The sequence below is a fragment of the Pseudopipra pipra genome, chromosome 6, assembly GCF_036250125.1.
Source record: "Pseudopipra pipra isolate bDixPip1 chromosome 6, bDixPip1.hap1, whole genome shotgun sequence".
NCBI classification, from domain to species: Eukaryota; Metazoa; Chordata; class Aves; order Passeriformes; family Pipridae; genus Pseudopipra; species Pseudopipra pipra.
Window position 1 is genome coordinate 44109742 of NC_087554.1, and position 18056 is coordinate 44127797.

General features: G+C 38.0%; 1 protein-coding gene across 35 annotated transcripts in view; it reads left to right on the top strand.

The window, feature by feature from the left end:
• The window catches only part of NRXN3 (neurexin 3), a 996746-nt gene that overhangs the window by 946881 nt on the left and 31809 nt on the right, over positions 1 to 18056 (top strand). For 27 of the 35 annotated variants that reach the window (XM_064658888.1, XM_064658884.1, XM_064658879.1 and 24 more), the window contains one exon: positions 12132 to 12207. In XM_064658888.1, coding sequence (XP_064514958.1) covers positions 12132 to 12207 — 76 coding nt within the window. Of the gene's footprint in view, positions 1 to 12131; positions 12217 to 18056 lie in introns of all 35 variants that reach the window. The other 8 variants (XM_064658876.1, XM_064658870.1, XM_064658885.1 and 5 more) reach the window with 1 other exon arrangement.

The window sequence follows — 18056 nt, forward strand, 5'->3', positions numbered from 1 at the left end:
ACAAATCTGAGTTTAGAAGCAAGTTTACTGACAGTGGAAGAGAGATTCTTATTGATTTAGAACTTCGTGTCCTCTCTCTTTCTGATGATGTTCCTTTGGATACTTGCTTCCTAGTATCTCCCAGCTTTCACCATGGAAATCTGAAGGACACTAGGAAGAACCTTGTAGTACTTGCTGCCTTGATAGAATTGCAGAGAAACAGAAAGCCTCTTCACTGGGTGTGTTGTGGGTTTGTTGTTTTCCCTTTAAACAGGTAGAAGTATAGATGATGTCATCATGTTCTTGATGGTGTTTAAAGTTGCTTGAATTCCTTTGTCTAGCTCTCTCTCAGTAAGTGCATTCCAGCTGAGCATCTATTAGGCTGTTAAAGCTAACTTTTTTCCTTTTTCCATTTTACACGAACACAAAAGATTGATTTGCTTTTACTATAGTTAATAAAACTCACTAGAAAACTAAATAAATAAGCAAGGAAAATGGCCTTCTTATACTTCACAGAGAGCAAATGTTCTGATTAGGCGGGGGCTGCTGAGACACCCAGTGGGGATAAGTGTTGGCCAGGTTTGTTGTGCATGGGAGTCTACCTACCCAATCACAAAATTTTCTTGCATGACAACCATTTGCAGCTTGGACCACTTCATGTGGTATTTCAATGAAGTTCAGTTCAAATTTGATGTGCAGGAGGCATTTGTCATTTTCCACAGCTCATGAGATTAAAGTGTACCTGGTTTCATCAGTACTGGATGGACGAAGTATGTTTTTTAAGCTGATGGGTACAAGTTTGATGGGAGTAGATCTCTTTCCTTGTTTAAGTTATGATTAGACAAACTTCTGTCTCTAACTTTCCTAAATTTCCCCCCGTGATTCCTGGTGGTGGTGGGACTGATTTCATTTACCTGTTTACTCTTTTGTCACCTGTTTTTTGCTATCATGTGGTGTGAAGTCAGTTCCCTATCTGTCCAGTAAAGTTGTTACTCTACTCATATTTCAAAAGGAAAAAAAATTGTAATGATAGAAAAGCATGGCTTTTAAGCTTCAGATATTTGGCAGTTGTATTGCTGGATGAAATAATGTCTAGAACTGTTTAACTTAATTTTTATTAGGTTTGACTGTGATAATGTTGATATGTTGATATGTTAGTATGTTAATATGTTAATGGTAATATATAACTTTTGGTGTGTATACTGCTGTTTCTGTACTAGCTGCTGACAATCATTTATATCCTATATTAAGAAGGATGAACTTGTGGTTAAGAGGCTGTCACTGTTCCTGGGAAATCTGAGTTCTACCACAGCCACCTTTGTGACCTTTTTTGTGTTTATGAACTTCTTTATTGCTTATAAATTAAAACTATTTATGGCCTTTTTTCACAGGTATTTTGTATATATGCTTACATACAGGTATTTAGTGGCTATTTTACTTTGTTAAATGTTCTACTCTGTAATGTTATTCAGGGAGCATTTCTAGGTGCTGCTCTGTACCTAGTGTGCCAGAGTTTATTCTTTATTTATTCTACATTATGTTTATTCTGCATTTAAATGTGTGTGGGTACTGCCTTCCCCTTGTGAGCTAATGTGTGAATCCTGTAACAGTATTTAAATGCCATTTTCTAAGTGTGGGTTAATGTTTGGAGAGAAAGAGGAATATTTGTCTGGCAAAAATAGTCTAGTGCATTAATGCGAATATTCAAAGATAGTTGTTTATCTTATTGCACTCAGAGGTACTTACAATAATTGCAGAAGTTGTTTTAAGGGACACTTATTCAGAGTGATTACATTTATTGTTACTTTATGAATAACATACCCTGTCACATTAGATTTTAAGTGCCACAGTTTGGACTGAAGATCAGGGTATTTTCTTCTTTATGAATTTTACAGTTGCATATGCCAACTGTTTGTGGCCGATATAAAAATGAGGAACAGAAATTAAGAGAGAAGCAGGAGAGGAGGCAGAGAACTCCACGATTTAAAAAAAAAAAAGATGGGTGATTAGTGTGCAGCCCTAGGGTTGGCTTGCCCATCTCTTCTCATTTGATGGTGGGAGGGATGCTGTGGGCTCGCATGGCACTTCAGTGCAGCCAGGGCACAGCAACTGCCCCTCCACCATCACTTGCTAGCCTTTTGTAGGTCAGGGGCAACCTATTAGGTTTCACTGCCATCAATGTTTAATATAGAAAACTATATGTTATGTTTCGATATGTTTAATATAGAAAACTATATTATATGTTTAATAAAGAAAACTTGCTCAAGTTTTCTCCAGAGAAAAATGTCTGCCGGGAGAAGATCTCCCATATCTTAAATTTCTTGTTAAGCCTCATTTGTAAGAGATTACGAGATCCCAGCAGTAGGTACTACAGCAATAGGAATACTGCTTTAATAGAAGCAGGACTTGCGTGGTTTTATTAATGATCACATAAATAGAAATGCCAGTTAAATTGCATATGTGACTGCCTCTTTGCTACTTAGTTACTGTACTTCACAGATTTCTTTCTTCTGAGTCATGTGTTGGGGGGAGTACAACATGGTGTGCAGATTTTGAGGCTTAAGAGATTGTCATTAAAGCTACTGTGCTGTGCTTAGTTATTTATTTCTTGCTCAGAGTGATCCAATCAATAACAGAACAAAATCAAATACAACTCCCTCCCCTCTGAGGAGAAAAGACAAGCTAAATAAAGATGTCCAGGAGAAAATGCCAGCAAACGACATATTGATTTCCAGCAAAGGAGCAAAGTGTAAATGAAAAATATTCTTCTGACACAGTTATTAAGTGCCAGCTAGCACGCAAAGAAAAACCCATTTACTCTTACTAGAGGCTGAGTCTTCAGAGGGCAGCTGATTCATCTCAGATCATTAGTCTCTAACTTTTTGAAACATAGGCTTCCCTTTACTAAATGTAAAGGGGTTTTCTGTATTTAGGCTTTGCTTTGAGAATGTAAAATGTTTACTAAAATTCTGACTGTATGCCAAGCAAGCAGAGAAGTTGTTTTCTCACCATTTTATGGCAGTATAAACAGAAGCATGAGGAAAGGAGGCAATTTTGCTGATGTCGGATAGTGAATTTATGACAATATTAGGACTGCAAAATCAAGTAACATGAGGGCTCTGATTCAATGTCCTTGGCAATTTGAACTGGGGCAATTTAAGAAGTTACTGCTTTCCAGTCATCTGCCCTGCCCTTCCACTGGTGAAGCAGATAACATTTTGTTTTTCAGCAAGCATAGTTTATAGCCTAGCATATTAATAAAATTATTTCTGTGGCAATTTAAGTTAATACATCAGAATGAGTGCAAAGGGACTAGAGCCCACACCATCAAAATGTTTAATTCTGGCAATAAGCTGGCTTTTTCCTACACACCTCTGAGAATCTGTATTTAGCTTTTCCTTCCTGTGTCCTGCTTTAAGCAGATACTGAGAAGAGGGCTAAATTGAACCTTATGCTGCCCTGTGCATTCTGCTGGTTGTTGGTTCTTCTTAGGGGGATAACAGCACAGGGGAGACCACTCTGAAACTATTTTCAGACCATTTCTGAAAAGAAATGTCTTCCATTTGAAGACTCTTGGACAAGGATTGGGAAACACTGTGTAGATTGATGTGATATTCAGAAAGTCAGACTCCCAAGCAGTGCTTGAATTTCAGCATTTTGTCCTTCCAGCAGCTCTCACTGATTTCAGAGTGGGAGTTGTTGTGGGTTAAGCTGTAATGGCTTGATTTTAGCATTAAACTATTTAGTTACTTTAGTTCATGATGGGTACACCTAGTGTACCTTTGGAATTTTCACCTGTATCACCACAGGGATTATGCTTAAAGCAGCGGGCTGGCAGTTTCTGTTTCAAGTAAGAGGTTTCTTTCAATTAGAAATAATAAAAATTTAATAGAGAAGGGGAACAAGCTGTATCAAATGATGAAAAGGGTACTCAGCATGAAAATTCTTCTTGTGATCACTCTGAGGGGCACTATGCTCAGATAATGACTTCAGTGTATAAACACAACTTCAAGATACTTCTTTGGAAGAAGGAAAATGCACAAAGAAAGGAGAATATGGATGATAAAGCAGGAAAAAGAGTCTCTTCTCACACCAAAGATGTATCTGTTGTGTTAAAACCAATCAATGGTATTTTACAGTCCAGTTGAAAGCTCTTGCAAATCTTGACGGTTACACTGAATAATCTGGAAAAGACTTGCCAGTTGATCCTTTCTTAGTTCAAGACGAAAAGACCACTGTTCTGTTAGGAAATAAAAGAAACAGAAAAGCAAGTGACTCTGTGGGCATATGTAATCAATAAACAACCAATCTAGATTCATGGAAGTGAAATTTTATTTATTTATTTAGCTCCTAAATAGTATGTAATTTCTTCAGGCCAAGAAATAAATTGAAAGGATTTAGAAGGATTTGCTTATCAGCAGAACACCATGAAGAATTACATTCCTTATGCTTTTGGAAGGTACACTGAAGTTGAGTTAAGCTGCTGTGGTTCAATACTTTTCTTTCCCCTGTCAGGGTGCCTTGAACAACAGATGAATTAATCCTCCCTACTTCTCTTTCTCCCCTCTTTGCCCTCCCTTTACTTTTCCATTCTTTGCCCTCTCTTCTCTTTCTCTCTCTGCTCACACTCCCTCACAACATCATCACCCTTTCCTACTGCCAACAGACAGAGACGAAAGGCAGAAACATGATTTTTCCCTGTTGTCTTTGCACAGCTGTGGCACAGAACAAAGTATCTGAAATTTGTCATCAAACCTGGTTGAGAAGACTCAGACTTTACAGTCTTAATGAAATATTGATTTTATTGAGACAGGCTTTTGGTTTTCAAAGGACTAATTCAAGCTTTCAAGACTGTTTTTAAACATGACTGCCCATGATCCTGGATTGACATACAATTGGGAGGATTATTTTTTGCTTTCTCTTACTTAACTGGCTAGTTCCTTAGTCTCTTGCCTGCCATAATAATGGAAAAATGACTGATTTTGTTAAAGGGTAGCTCTCTCATGATCCCTATTTAATGGTATAATTTGACAACAAATCAACTTTTATGTCCAGCCGGAAACATGCAGCCAGGAGATGCACTTTTGCTGGGCTACTGTTGAAGGGTACACGCCTGCTGGTTACCTGTCAGCCTCTTGGTAGGTAACCTACCAGCCTCAGTGACAGGACCAGAGGGAATGGCCTGAAGCTGTGTCAGAGGGGGTTAGGTTGGATATTAGAAAAAGGTTCTTTCACCCAAAGGGTGGTTGGGCACTGAAACAGGCTCCCAAGGGAAGTGGTCACGTCACTAAGCCTGACAGAGTTCAAGAAGCTCTCAGAGTTCAACAGTGCTCTCAGGCACTTGGTGTGATTCTTGGGTCTATCCTGTGCAGGATCAGGGCTTAGACTTTGATGATCCTAGTACAGTTTCCTTCCAACTCAGAATATTCTGTGATTCTTGATCTGAGCACAACTGGCTGAAAGGCTGTTCTGGATACCTTTACTGCCTGCTTTGGAATGACAGAGAGAAATGTGTAACACATTTATATTACATAGTGGTGGAGAGGATGCAAATAGTGACTTGATTTAGAGTGAATTAGATTGGACTGAAGATAGATGGGGCAAGCTCTTCCCCACTAGAGCATATACACTAATGGTATTCCTACCTGGATGGCTCGTGTAACTGCTTGATCTCAGTGCTAGTGGTTTCTGGTATTTCCTTGAGGGCACTTTTCCATAGTTGATAAAGATCACTATTGTGATTTTTTTGGCTTAGTTTTACCCACTCTTTTTTTAAAGCACCCTAAATAATTAATCTTTCTTTCTAATGTCCTTTGTGACACCTGTAGATATTTATCATAATTTTAGTCCTTAAGTCCAGTTCTGATATTTTACTAAGCCTGTCTCATTCATACATCTCTCAAGTTCTTTCCTCTCTTCAGTGGCTCTTTTCTGAATTGACTCCAATTACTCTTTTAGCATTGAATTGCCTAAAACTAAATGTAATGGGCTATTCTCTCTTTCTGCAAGTTGTTGTAGTCTGGTTGAAATCAATGCCAATTTAAACCAACAGAGGATTTGACCCTCTTGTTTTTGTATATACTGCAAATGAGCTATATGAAGAAAAATTATTAGTTTCATGTTCTTTGATGCATTGCCTGGGCAGAGGTAGGCAGAACCTCAGCAGCACTGTGTGGGGGTGCAAAGGGCTTGCACATATTTCTGGCTGTGTCTGTCCCATGATAAGAAAATACATGTTCTATCCAGTGCTAATGAGATGGACGGTATTAACCCTTTAGCAACAGACAGTGGATACAGGACCCTCCTGAAAAGTTTATACAGTCCCAAATTGCAGCTTCTTTTGTAATACCTCATTATGATTTTTGTAACACTTCTAAAATTTTTCAATTTGTATGCAGATTCTTTTCTTTCTGTATGTAGTAGTTTGGATTTGTCCAGACTGTCTCTGACGTCTGCTATACCGTAATGAACTCCAGGGTACTTTGCAAATAAAGATTAACTAAAAGGTGTGAAACAAATGTAACATGTAGAAAGGACAGATGAAGGATTCTTATTTAATTGAATAGTGTGAACAGAATACGAAAAGTTTTTCTTTTTTAAGAAGCCTGGCTACCAAAGTATGAAAGGTTGAGGTATTCGAGCTAGAAATGATACCTAATGAGACAGACACTTCATCTACTCTCTTCTTTTGGCAGGAAAGCAAATGCCTTAAACCTATTATATGTCAAGAAACATCCTGGTTTCTAGAAGACAGGACAGCATCACTACTTCTTGCCATTCTGGGGGAGCATTCATACTGTATGCTGTTACACAAAGAAGACAATACATGGTCCATATTCCGTAATAAATTTGAGATATTTAGAAAATATAGTAGTATAGAAGCAATGGAGGGAGTCAAGTGGTTGTATTTATGAAAAGTTTGTTAACTTTCAGCTCTGTATATTTTAGGTGTGAAACGCAAATGCAGTGCCCAGGTTAATACAACTGTATTTCTCCACCTTGGGAAGATATTTGTGCCTGATATTTTGTGATACTTGTATTTCAAGAAGTACTGTAAATTGTGGTTCCTTGGTGGCAAATAGATTTATAGTTCTCTCACAACAAAGCAGTAAGTGTTGCTTTTCAAATAATGGTGTTGAATTGGAAGTAATATGTACAGTGTGCGGAAGAGTTTCAAGAAAAAGGCAAGTAGGAAAATTGAATCCTACTTTACCAAGTGAAGCAACTGCCAAGTAAGTCATTCTGCAGAAATTTGTTTGGGGTTTGAATTTATGGGTCCTTGTCTTTTCTCTCTCGGTAGAAGGGGAAACTCCATCATTCTTGGGTGCGTTGTTTATAATTTCATAAAACTATTCTGTGACAGGACTTATTTTACCCAGCATGCTTAATCTTTCTCAAATAGCAGTGCACCCAAAGAGCAAGGTGACGAAAAACGTTTGCAATTGGGAAAAGGAAGATTCAGCACCTGCCATTTTATATAGAACAAAGGAGCAAAGGTTATGGATCTGATACATAAACTAGGGCTTTGAGCAATTGAAAAATTGGACAGGAATGGAGTCATCTTGAGCAGGTCTTGCTGCACCATCCCAAATTTCTTTGCACTGTACATCCCACACCAGTACATACAGTGTAATGAACAAAGATGTAGAGCCATCACCGTGGCAAGATTGAAGAGGCCCTTAGAGTGAATAATTAGGAGGAGGTGATTACAGAACTAATAATTCATGGAAAGGAACGGGGAGCCAATTCAGTGAAATTGAAAGAATTTGAAGGTAAATATGCCCATAAATCCTCTAGGGTGGACTTAGAGTTTAGCACTTTCTCCTACCCTGGTTTTATTCCAAGGCAATTTCATTAAACGCTAGAGAGAGGGAGAGAAAAAATAATAATATAAATGCCATAAAAAATCTTTCAGAGGAAGGAATAAAAAGGGTTCCTGCCAGAGAGAGATTTTATTGAAAGTTATTATAATACCTATCTTTAGTTTTATGTCCTTTAATACAGGCCAAGTAATTTCAAATCTGGGGTTCTTTAAAAATGAAATACATATTTTAAAATAGTGTAGTGTGACTTATTATTTTTAATATAGAATTTAGCTAATATGAGGAAGAGAAAATATTTTCTCTCTCATGTTCTTTCCAATGAAAACACAAACATTGTTTCCATCATAGTGCATGGAGAATTTTCATTACTATCCTGTTGCCCGTACATAAGAATGTTTAGCATTTACTATCCCTAGATCTCTGGGCAGACACTAAAGAATTAATCTGTTTACATCCCCTGGGGCCAATGGGTGAGTATAGTCAGAACCATTTCAAAAATGGGAAAAGGGAGCCAGAAATGGGATAGTGATTTTGCTTACTACCTTGATGAGAAGAAATTTAGTGGAGAGATTTCTAGGGTCTCTGCTCCCTAGCCTCTCCTGTCTTGTGGAAACACCAAATACGGTAATCCTCTGGTGAAAATTCTCAGCTCCAGGAGGGTTTTGAAAGGTACAGATTCCTGTTACAAGAAGTAATTGTCTTCTGGATGTTTCCTTTACTCTGTTTCCGTGGTCAGGAATTTGCTGCTCTTCCTCACTGAAATGGCTTTATTCCTTTGGGATGATTCAGATGTTGGTATTTGAGTGGAAGGTGCATGGAAAACCAATATGTGGTGGGACTAGAAAATCAGTTAGTGATGAATTGTGATGGAAAGTTCTGAGATTAAAAATACAAGATAGGAAATGGCAAGACATATTAGTGTACTTATCTTTTCAGTGGTTTCTAGAGATCTCGTTAATGACCTTGACTTCAGTCTAGCACCACTTCTGGAGGCTTTTTTCTTATTCTAACCCTCATTTTTACACATATAAAATCAGCAACATGGGATAAACAGCAACCACAGAGCAAGAAAAACTGGAATATCAAGTGAAATAGATTGCAATAGGGATGGGGAGATAGGATGGAGATTAATTGATAAAATCAAGTATGGAACCAGTCTTGAAAAAGTGCAGATAGAGTGTTGAATTGACAGAGTTTTGCACATCATACATTTGCATTTTGTCTGAGTCTGGCTGACTCTGCCCTTCTTTGTTCAGAACCAATGCAAGCTGCATGAGGATTTTATAGCAGATAATCTGGTACACATATCTAAGAGTGCAGCATAAGTATGTTACATGTGCTGCCTTAAGCTGCTTATTAGACGGGATATTGATCAAGAAGAGAAACAAGGGCCAGGCTTCATGACTTTTCAGGTCCTGGCACAGGGACCTAGGTATAGGGTACTTACTAGCCTTGCAAGGATGTTTTTACCTTTAATTTGGCCAATCACTTCCAAAATTTATTACCTACCAGTATCCTATTGCAAGGAGTTGCCCAGTTAAAAAAACAACAACAACAACAAAAAAACCACAAACAAACCCAACAGCATTGTATAAAGAAATATGACCTTTTTTTTTTCTGGGCATGCTACCTTTCTAGTTTCATATGATGCCCCTAATAAGCAAGAGAGGAAAAAAAGAGTTATAAAGAAACTCCTTATTCTTCACAAATACTCAATCACATTGTCAATTCAATTGGATTTGATTCCAAGTTAATGTTGCATGAAGCCCTTACATCTGAGCAAGTAAGCGGGTAATCGAATAGGTATAGCTGCTGATAAGTGACAACAACACATTGTTATAATTTTGGTTTATTTCCTACTGGACCAAATCATCACTATTCTTCTATGAGAAGTGTGAATTGTCAGATCTTCAACTAAGAGCAAAATCCACACATTCTAAATTCAACCTGGAAACCAAAACCAATTGCCAGGCCAGGCCTTTAGCACTGAGGAAGTCTTCTAGTAGTGATGAATATTTTATTCTTTTTTCACAGTGCTATCCTTAACTTTAGACAACTACAGTACAAATCTCCAGTTTCGCTAACTACATTTAATCTGCTTAAAAATTTCGTGCAGTATAGTTTTGTTTACTAAATTGTGCGAAGTTACTATACATTGGTGCAATTAAAAACTAGTGTCTTTCTACCCAGGGAGAGCTGCATTTCACTGTTGGAAGATGTGATCATTTTATAAGTTATAAAGTTTTCCAGGATAAATAATACTTTCTAAAATATATGTGACAAGACCACAAAAATTGAAAAAAGTAAATTTCTACTTTGTGCATTCCTCCTTTCTTGTGCAGACAAAATTTTAAAGCCAGCTTGTTTTAAGAGAGAAGTCAGCAGAATTCTTCCACTTTTTATGACTGAAAGATGTCAAAAAAAATGACCTTGACATTGTAAGACAGGAAATTTCTTTGTATATATTACCTCCAGTCCCTTTTAATCTTGACTCCCCATTGAGGCAAGATTATAAAAGTATTTAATGAAAGTATTTAAGCCTGAAACTACTGCAAGATTTCATCCTACAAAACATTGCCAAATGGCAATGCTGGATATGACTGAGTAATACATACAATAAGGATTCCCTTACTTCATGGCTGTTTTTTTACAGATACTCTATTTTTACAACTTTTATTTACAGCTGACCAATCCTGTTTTTCCTTCTTTGCTCAATCTAAGCCACGGAAATGAAGACTGAAGAAATGTTAGGTTCAGTCTTTCTGACTGATTTCTTGGTTCTGTTTTTTTCCCCTTAGCCAAATATGAAGAGAGAGGGAAGAGCGAGGGACTTCTCACTGGGGTCAGAGGTAGTTCATAGCTCTAGGAGCAGAGGAGGCTAAAGAAAGACTGAGACCTCAGAACAATTATTTAAAGGAAAGAGGGAACATGTTGGAGACAGCCTTAGCAGACATATGAATATAAAGGAGACGTTATTTAAAGCTGGAGAGTCTTTTTCAGGAATAAGGACTTGAAAGTCTTGTCATGATGTGAGATTCTTGGGAATAATCACTGAGAGTACTAAAGTACAGCTGCCCTGCTCCCAAGTTCAGCAATGCTTCCTGCCTGGTGAGGAACATTTCAGGTGTTTTGTTTCAGGAGTTAACCTGCTGATCCTACTGCTCAACAGAATAGGCAGCTCTCTTCAAGGAAGAGTTGTTAAGGGAGACAGTTTCAGCAGAAGCTGTGATTTGAGCCAGTGCTGCTGAGCTGTGGTAATTTTGCATTGTGTGCAGGAACATTACAACCTCTATCCAGAGGCTGCCACAGACTCTCCCTAATGGTCTGCATTACTAATTCAACTAATTGCAGCAATTACAGGCAGGAGATGCTGCTGGGGAGAGACACCAATACACTTCTCTCTAACATGCTGCTCTACATGCTGCTCATTAATTAGACCAGCACACACACACACAAAATAAAAAAATCACCAGCTGGAAATGCAAAGGAATGTGCTGAAAGAATGTGCTGAAACCTATAACAGTTGTGAACAGTTACAGTATGGCTTAAGCATTTAAGAAACAGACTTTCTAGCTGATTAACCTTGTTATGGTCATATCTCTGTTTGCTTGTTAAGCAAGCAGGTAAGATTGTATGTTGGGCATACCTGACCCGTGCAGTTCTTCGTCATGCAACGAGTGGGCTGCACAGATATTTACTGTCCACAAGATTCCCAGCCCAAGAGGTGCATTAACAGAGCAGGAGTTGACTTAGCCTCAGTGATGGATCACTTGTAGCAAAGAGTACTGCTAGCTGCCTCAGTGATGCATAGTATCTATCTTGTATATTTTTCTTTGCAGAAAGCATGTTCAGCCTGAACATGCCTCCTATGGCAAGTCTCTCAGTAAGTGCCTTCTGTCTGACTCTATATGATACTGATATTTATTGAGAAGCCCAGCATCTTCCAACCAGACACATCTACTGTGGCTGTTGGAGGGCAGTTTGCCAGCCAAAAAAGCATTATAACCCACTGTACTTTGTTCAGCTGTATCAGTGTGATCTGCCTGCTGACCTAAACAGCCCAGCAGGTGCACAGCACCTATGCACACCTGAAATATTCAACAGCACAGAATAAGCACTGTTCTTTAGACAGGAGACTCCAACTCAATGGAGGCACATTTACACATATGTACAGTGCACATCTGGAGTGCTTGGTACAACTTTAAATATTTTAAAAGTTACAAATCTGAAACTATCTTTTCTTGGATACTTAGTTACCTCTGTAACAGCCTCTTGACTTGCAAATAGCTTACTTTTTTTTCCCCTTTGTTCCTTTGCTTCATATGCCAGACTACAGATGACATTGTTTCATCAGCTGAATGTTCCAGTGACGATGAAGATTTCATTGACTGTGAACCCAGTACAGGTAAGTCAGGTCAGTCTTGTTTTGCTTGCCTTCTGATTTCATTTGCAAAAAACAATGCATACATATGTTTATATGTGTGTGAATGTATACATATATAGTTATATATGTATATATATATGTGTGTATATGTGTGTGTATGTATACATTTATGTATACATACACTGTATATAAAATAAAAATATACAGCCAAGCATCAGATCCCATGGACTTGGCAAAAGCAAAACACAAATATGTTGTCACTATTTGGTTTGAATAAAGTTGTTTGCAGAAATAGAAGTTACTTTACTGACACAGTGGGAAAACAGAACTATCAATGTGAAGTGTGACAAATAATGAAGATTTATGAAGCGGGGAGGGTGAACATTTGAAAAACAGAAGAGAAACAAAAGTGAAACAAAAATGGGTTATTAGCAGTGTTTAATCTTTCTTAATTGCTCTGAAGATAGATATTAAAGGTTACAGTTGTCCATGGGATTTTGAATACAGTTAACATGGTAATGTGTTTATACTAATTTTGTTTTCTGTGAGCCCAGAGAAATTGGGGAGCACCAAAACATAGTTCTAACATAACAAAATTAGTAGTAATTCTTGCCTTGTTATCTGCAGTGATGCTTCAAAATGTATCCATTAAAGAGTCAGAAGGACTGGCCATGTGGAACTGACTCAAGTTCTCCTTTTCAGATACATTTTGATATATTGATGGCTTTTCTTTCTGGTGAGATATATGATGTGATATCCAGCAGGCAACTGCAGTCTATTTTATTTCTTACAGGCTTTTTCAAGTCTTCTTTTTTGAGGCTTGCCATGAGTTAAGCATTTCTATAATAGAGAACAGACATCATCGAATTTCTGTGTATATTTAAAACAAAAAGATGGAGTTTAGAATTTTTTATCCTTAAAAGTGAAGCATATAAATAGTTTAGGGGGGTTCTTCTGTTTGGCTTTGTTTTGTTTGTTTTTGCTTTGTTTTGTTTGGGATGATTTTTTTTTTCCTTAAAAATATCCCAAGAAAGTATTATAAATGTTCTGTTTCTAGTGTCCTGAAGCCATTCGAGTAACGCAATAATAATGTTAAAATTCACCCAAGGCTAGTGCTTTCACATTTCTTTTCAATTTGTCATGCTGTACCTGCATTTTTGGTAGAACTTGGTCCTGCAGTAACCTGAGATTGGCATTGCCTTGTAGCTGGGAACTTCCACTCATACCCTTGACTTCCCTGTATGGCAGGGAAGGCACTGACACAGAGACCGATGTTAACATAAAGCTCAGCCTGCTTCCCATCTCTTTCTTCATAGATTTCTTTGGGTTTTTCAACTCCCCATCTGGAAGAAAAGCAGTCCAAATAATACTAGACTGTGAAGTATAAACAGTGTGGGTACTGAGAGTTTAAGTAAAGGTAGTAATGAAATGCCAGCACAGTGATTATAATGGAAGTGAGGCATGAGGTTAATCGGACCATGCTAAAAGAACTAATGTACCACAAATGATATGTAAGTGAATGGATAGAAGTCATTTCATTAAAGCTTCACTAACATGTCAAGACTTCTTTTCTTATTTATATTCTGATTGCCAAGTATTTCAATTAAAGGACGAAATGAGGTCTTTATCAGACTCCTCCTCTTGTACATTGTTGTCATTTTTGTTTCAGAAATCACAGTTACTTCAATGGCTAGAAATTGTAATACCAATGTTGTTTCCAACTTGTGCTACCGGTGGAAAAATCAAAGTTTGAAGAGAAATTTGGTAAAACGGGATGTTTAGCATGAAATTTCAGATTGCTGTAGAGCAACATTTCCAGACTAAAAATACCTCCTTCCTGACACAGTTAGATATCTGATTCTACAAACAGGTACAAACTGGATTTGTAAAAATGACTTGCCTTTGAAAATCCTGCTAAACGTTACAGTTGTCAGCTATAATGCCTACAGACATCTGAATATCTGCTGTGTAAAATAATATGATTTGCTGAAAATCTGCATAAGGTTCTCTCCTAAACTACTAGACATGCTTGCAAATTTCACCCAGTATCTTTTATTGCACCCTACTCCTCTTGCATAGAAAGGTGAAATTCATGAGCTGCTGAAACCTGAATCTTTTCTTGGTAATTACTATGGCATTGAGAATAAAAGTTAGCTTGATTATATGTAAAAATAAGTCTCCCAGATGGTCCTTGCTGATGAAGTCTGCACTTCCAGATTTTGAGTTTTCCTGCTCTCAGAAGCACTGGTGTACAGAGTCGCCAGAAGGAGGAATATGCAGGTCCTTTTTGCATAAACTTAACACATTCCATCATAATAAGAAGGAAAAGTAACAGGTTTATGGTGCTTCTCATTTTCTTTGTCTAACTTATTGTCTGCATTTGCAGAGCATCCAGTGTCTGCAATACAGCCAGTATCAAAGCACTCTCACGCAGCCCATTCTGCTCTGGAGCACTAAAGCAATCTGAGCCGGCTTATCGAAATCCAGTGGTGCTAGCTTGGCTGAGCAGATATGTTTGCCTTTACACTTCACCAGCCAAGTAAGGATTCTGGTCAAATGCCAAGATCTGGTATTTAAATATATACATAATGGAAAAAAAGGATCCAGATTATTCTGCTTGTATTTTCTAGTGTGTGGGTTTGGATTTTTTTAAACATAATATTATTGTGTTTGGGTTTTTTAATTGGGCTCATTTGAAGTTGCTTCATCCTCTTCTGTTGACAGGTCACTGCCTTCTGGCTTGCCTGATCCCTTTTACAGCAAACGGAAAATTAAATGACCTAACCCAGCACAGTTTCCTTTTTGTTGCTGTGATAATGTGTAGCTTTTAAAGCTCTTGAGTTTCTGCCAAACACCAGGCCTTGGCCTTCTATCACCCTCAGTGCTACAGTCCAGTAATGCAAAGGTTACTGAACTCACTGCTGCAGCTGTGAGATATGGTACACATCACTATAAGCCTGCTGTGCAATAACCAAGACAAGGGCAGCAGAGAATGTGGCCCTGGAAATCAGAAATTTTCAGATTTCATATGGTCAAAATCAAATCCCAGTATCTAAACATATTACTTTGGTCCTGGTCCTGAATCTGAGGCAGTACTCCACAGAGTCTTTTTGAAGCCTTTGTTTTTGGTGTACTCAAAGGCTGAAAATCATGTCCTCTTTGAGGCTAAATATCATATGAGAACCATTTGGCAAGATCTTATTGCCACTTAATAATTACTAGTGATTCACTGTTGAATCCAAGATCTGAATCTTGTTAAGTATATCATCTGCATCTGAACACTTGCATCTCTTTAAAAGAAGCTGGTGTGAAGGCAATTTCCTCACTCTGCTCCTTTCAGGATTTTCCAGGCTGGCTTGAGACATTCACTGCAGCAGATCTGCTACCACTTTTTGCCCCTCTTCTAAAAGTGATTTCTTTGGGGAATTCACTTAAAAAGCAGGAACTATAATAGGACCTTTCCTGACTGAGGCAGCCAACAGATATCACCTGTACACACATATGTATATATATATGGAATTATTTTAAGTGATGACAATGACAGCTGCTGTGCAAAACCCATTTGTATTTTATGTAATGCAAAAGAAACCATTGCATGTGCATTGATAAAAAATACTCGCTATTCATCTTATTGCAAACAAGTCTAGATACTCTTACATCTCTAGATCTCCCAGAATGGCTTAATGTAAATGATACAGGGGACATAAAACTGTTCATCTGCCCCGAAGAAGGATTTACTTAACAGTCAAGAGCAGTTCCTCTCTTGTCCCTATGGAAATGATGCTTGTCCCAGTACCAAAAAGCTTGTGCCAAAAAGTGTCTTGTTTCTTTGCCAGAAACATGATGATTTTCCCTGGTATGAGTACAGGACTCTCTTCTAGCCTGTTTCAGGGAGATCCAAGGCTCAAATACTCAAGTTCTTCAAAGCTCAAGCCAGGGTCCTGAGATTGTGCTTTTGAACACAACTCCATGGTGGTGTTTTGGTCACTCAGCCACTCTCAGGGAATGAAAGATATGTAGGAAAATATCTTCACTCTGGACTAGGAATCACTGTGCTATCATGAAGAAAGCAAGCATTTAGCTCTTTCCAGTCAGATGAGGAGCACCCCTACAATCTCATCTTACTGAGACTTCAAAGCCTTGAGGATTATAATTATGCTTTCCTTACAGCAGCTATTGCTGTCTCTTCATGCCCTCGTTCCTGTTAAGGCAGGCTGGATGCTGGTGGTCAGGCAGCTGATTGGGATCATAGCCAAAGCTGCTCATTGGACTATTCAAAACACTGAGACCCAAACACTCACCAATTAGCCTGAAGCCCATAATACAACCTCTTGAAATGGTGTGTGGGGCTTAATCCTAGCTCCCTGGCATGACACATCCTGTGTTTCTTCCATGGTGCAGTTGCCAGTTTTCCCTTCCTATCAGCCCATCAATTTCTTATTCTGTGTTTCCCAAAAGGCTTCATATATCATAAGGCTGGCATTGTCTAATCAGACTGGTAAGCTTTTCCCATGAGGGACTACAGACAGCAGTAGAGATGCAAAAATCTACAATTCTTTGCACTGGAAATTACAAAGTGTTTTGTACACATACCCACCCACAGGAGACACATATCCTACAGGTATGGTGTCTGTATCTATAATTTACTGGCCTGTACCCATCCATTTGCAGGCTGTTTAGGTTAGAGATTCATTTGCAGAAAACAAGCAGAATCTCTCTTCCAAGAGTCTCCAAACAACCAGCACAGTACAAAAACCAGTATGTTGAAAGTGAAGAAAACTTAACTGAAGAAACCAAGAGAAGTGCTGATTTGGCTGTTGTCCTCCATAGCTGCATCAACCTTCTTTAAGCACCTAGGGAATTTTCGTTGGTCTTCTAAGAGAAACATACCCCACAATCCAGTGCCCAGTTACCCCCAGTCTCTCCCTCTGACAAGCAGGAGTTCTGCTCCATTTCTGATGTTGCGATCAAGAAATGGTATTTAAACTTGTGTGCATGCCTCTAAGTACTCAGAGAAGTAGACTTCTCATCTCACAGGCTGAATACCATATGGACCTAAAGGTGTCCCAGGGTGTAATAGCATTACTTCTTTGATGGAATTTCCTAGCTACAATCTTACAGCCAAAACAAAACCAAACAAGCAAGTTTTACTAACCAATCATGCAGGTGACTTACAGGAATTTTGGTTTTCTTTTTTTTTTTTTAACATTAGGAATACTGAGATTGGTTTTCAGCATATTGGTCTTTCTTCCTATGTAAGCTCCAAAGGCCCCACCCATGAGGATATTTTATCTATATATGCACTATATCTACAGCATGCATATATGTCTATATGCTAAAGTAATAAATTGCCAATATCAGCAGTAGCCCCTATCATCCAATCACATGTTTACACAGAAATTCATGCCTTCATCTAACCCTGGCATTCGCTGGTGTGGACAGATGCATGATATTGTTATATCTTGGTGAACAAAGCACGTTAATTTCTTTTCTGTTAGAGTTATTTCTTTCTTCCTTTTATTTATTTATTTACTTTTAATTGATAATTTCATCTACCAATTAGCCTTGGGGTATGGTGGGGCAGGGAGAACAAAAAATTATACAGGTATATCAATCAATATATACACACATAGTCCGTGTATATATAGATGGATATATACATTGTATATATTTGAAGAACATTTTCTATCGTTTCACCTCATCTTGTGCCGCATGAATTTTTGGTGATTGATATTTTAGTTTATTTTATATTTCTTTCCCCTTTTTTTTTTTTGGCTCGTAATCGTGCCATACCGCTATTTTTTAATTTTTAAAATCATCGCTGTACTTTTCAATTTATATTTTTGGAGTTATTCCAATAAAATAATGAT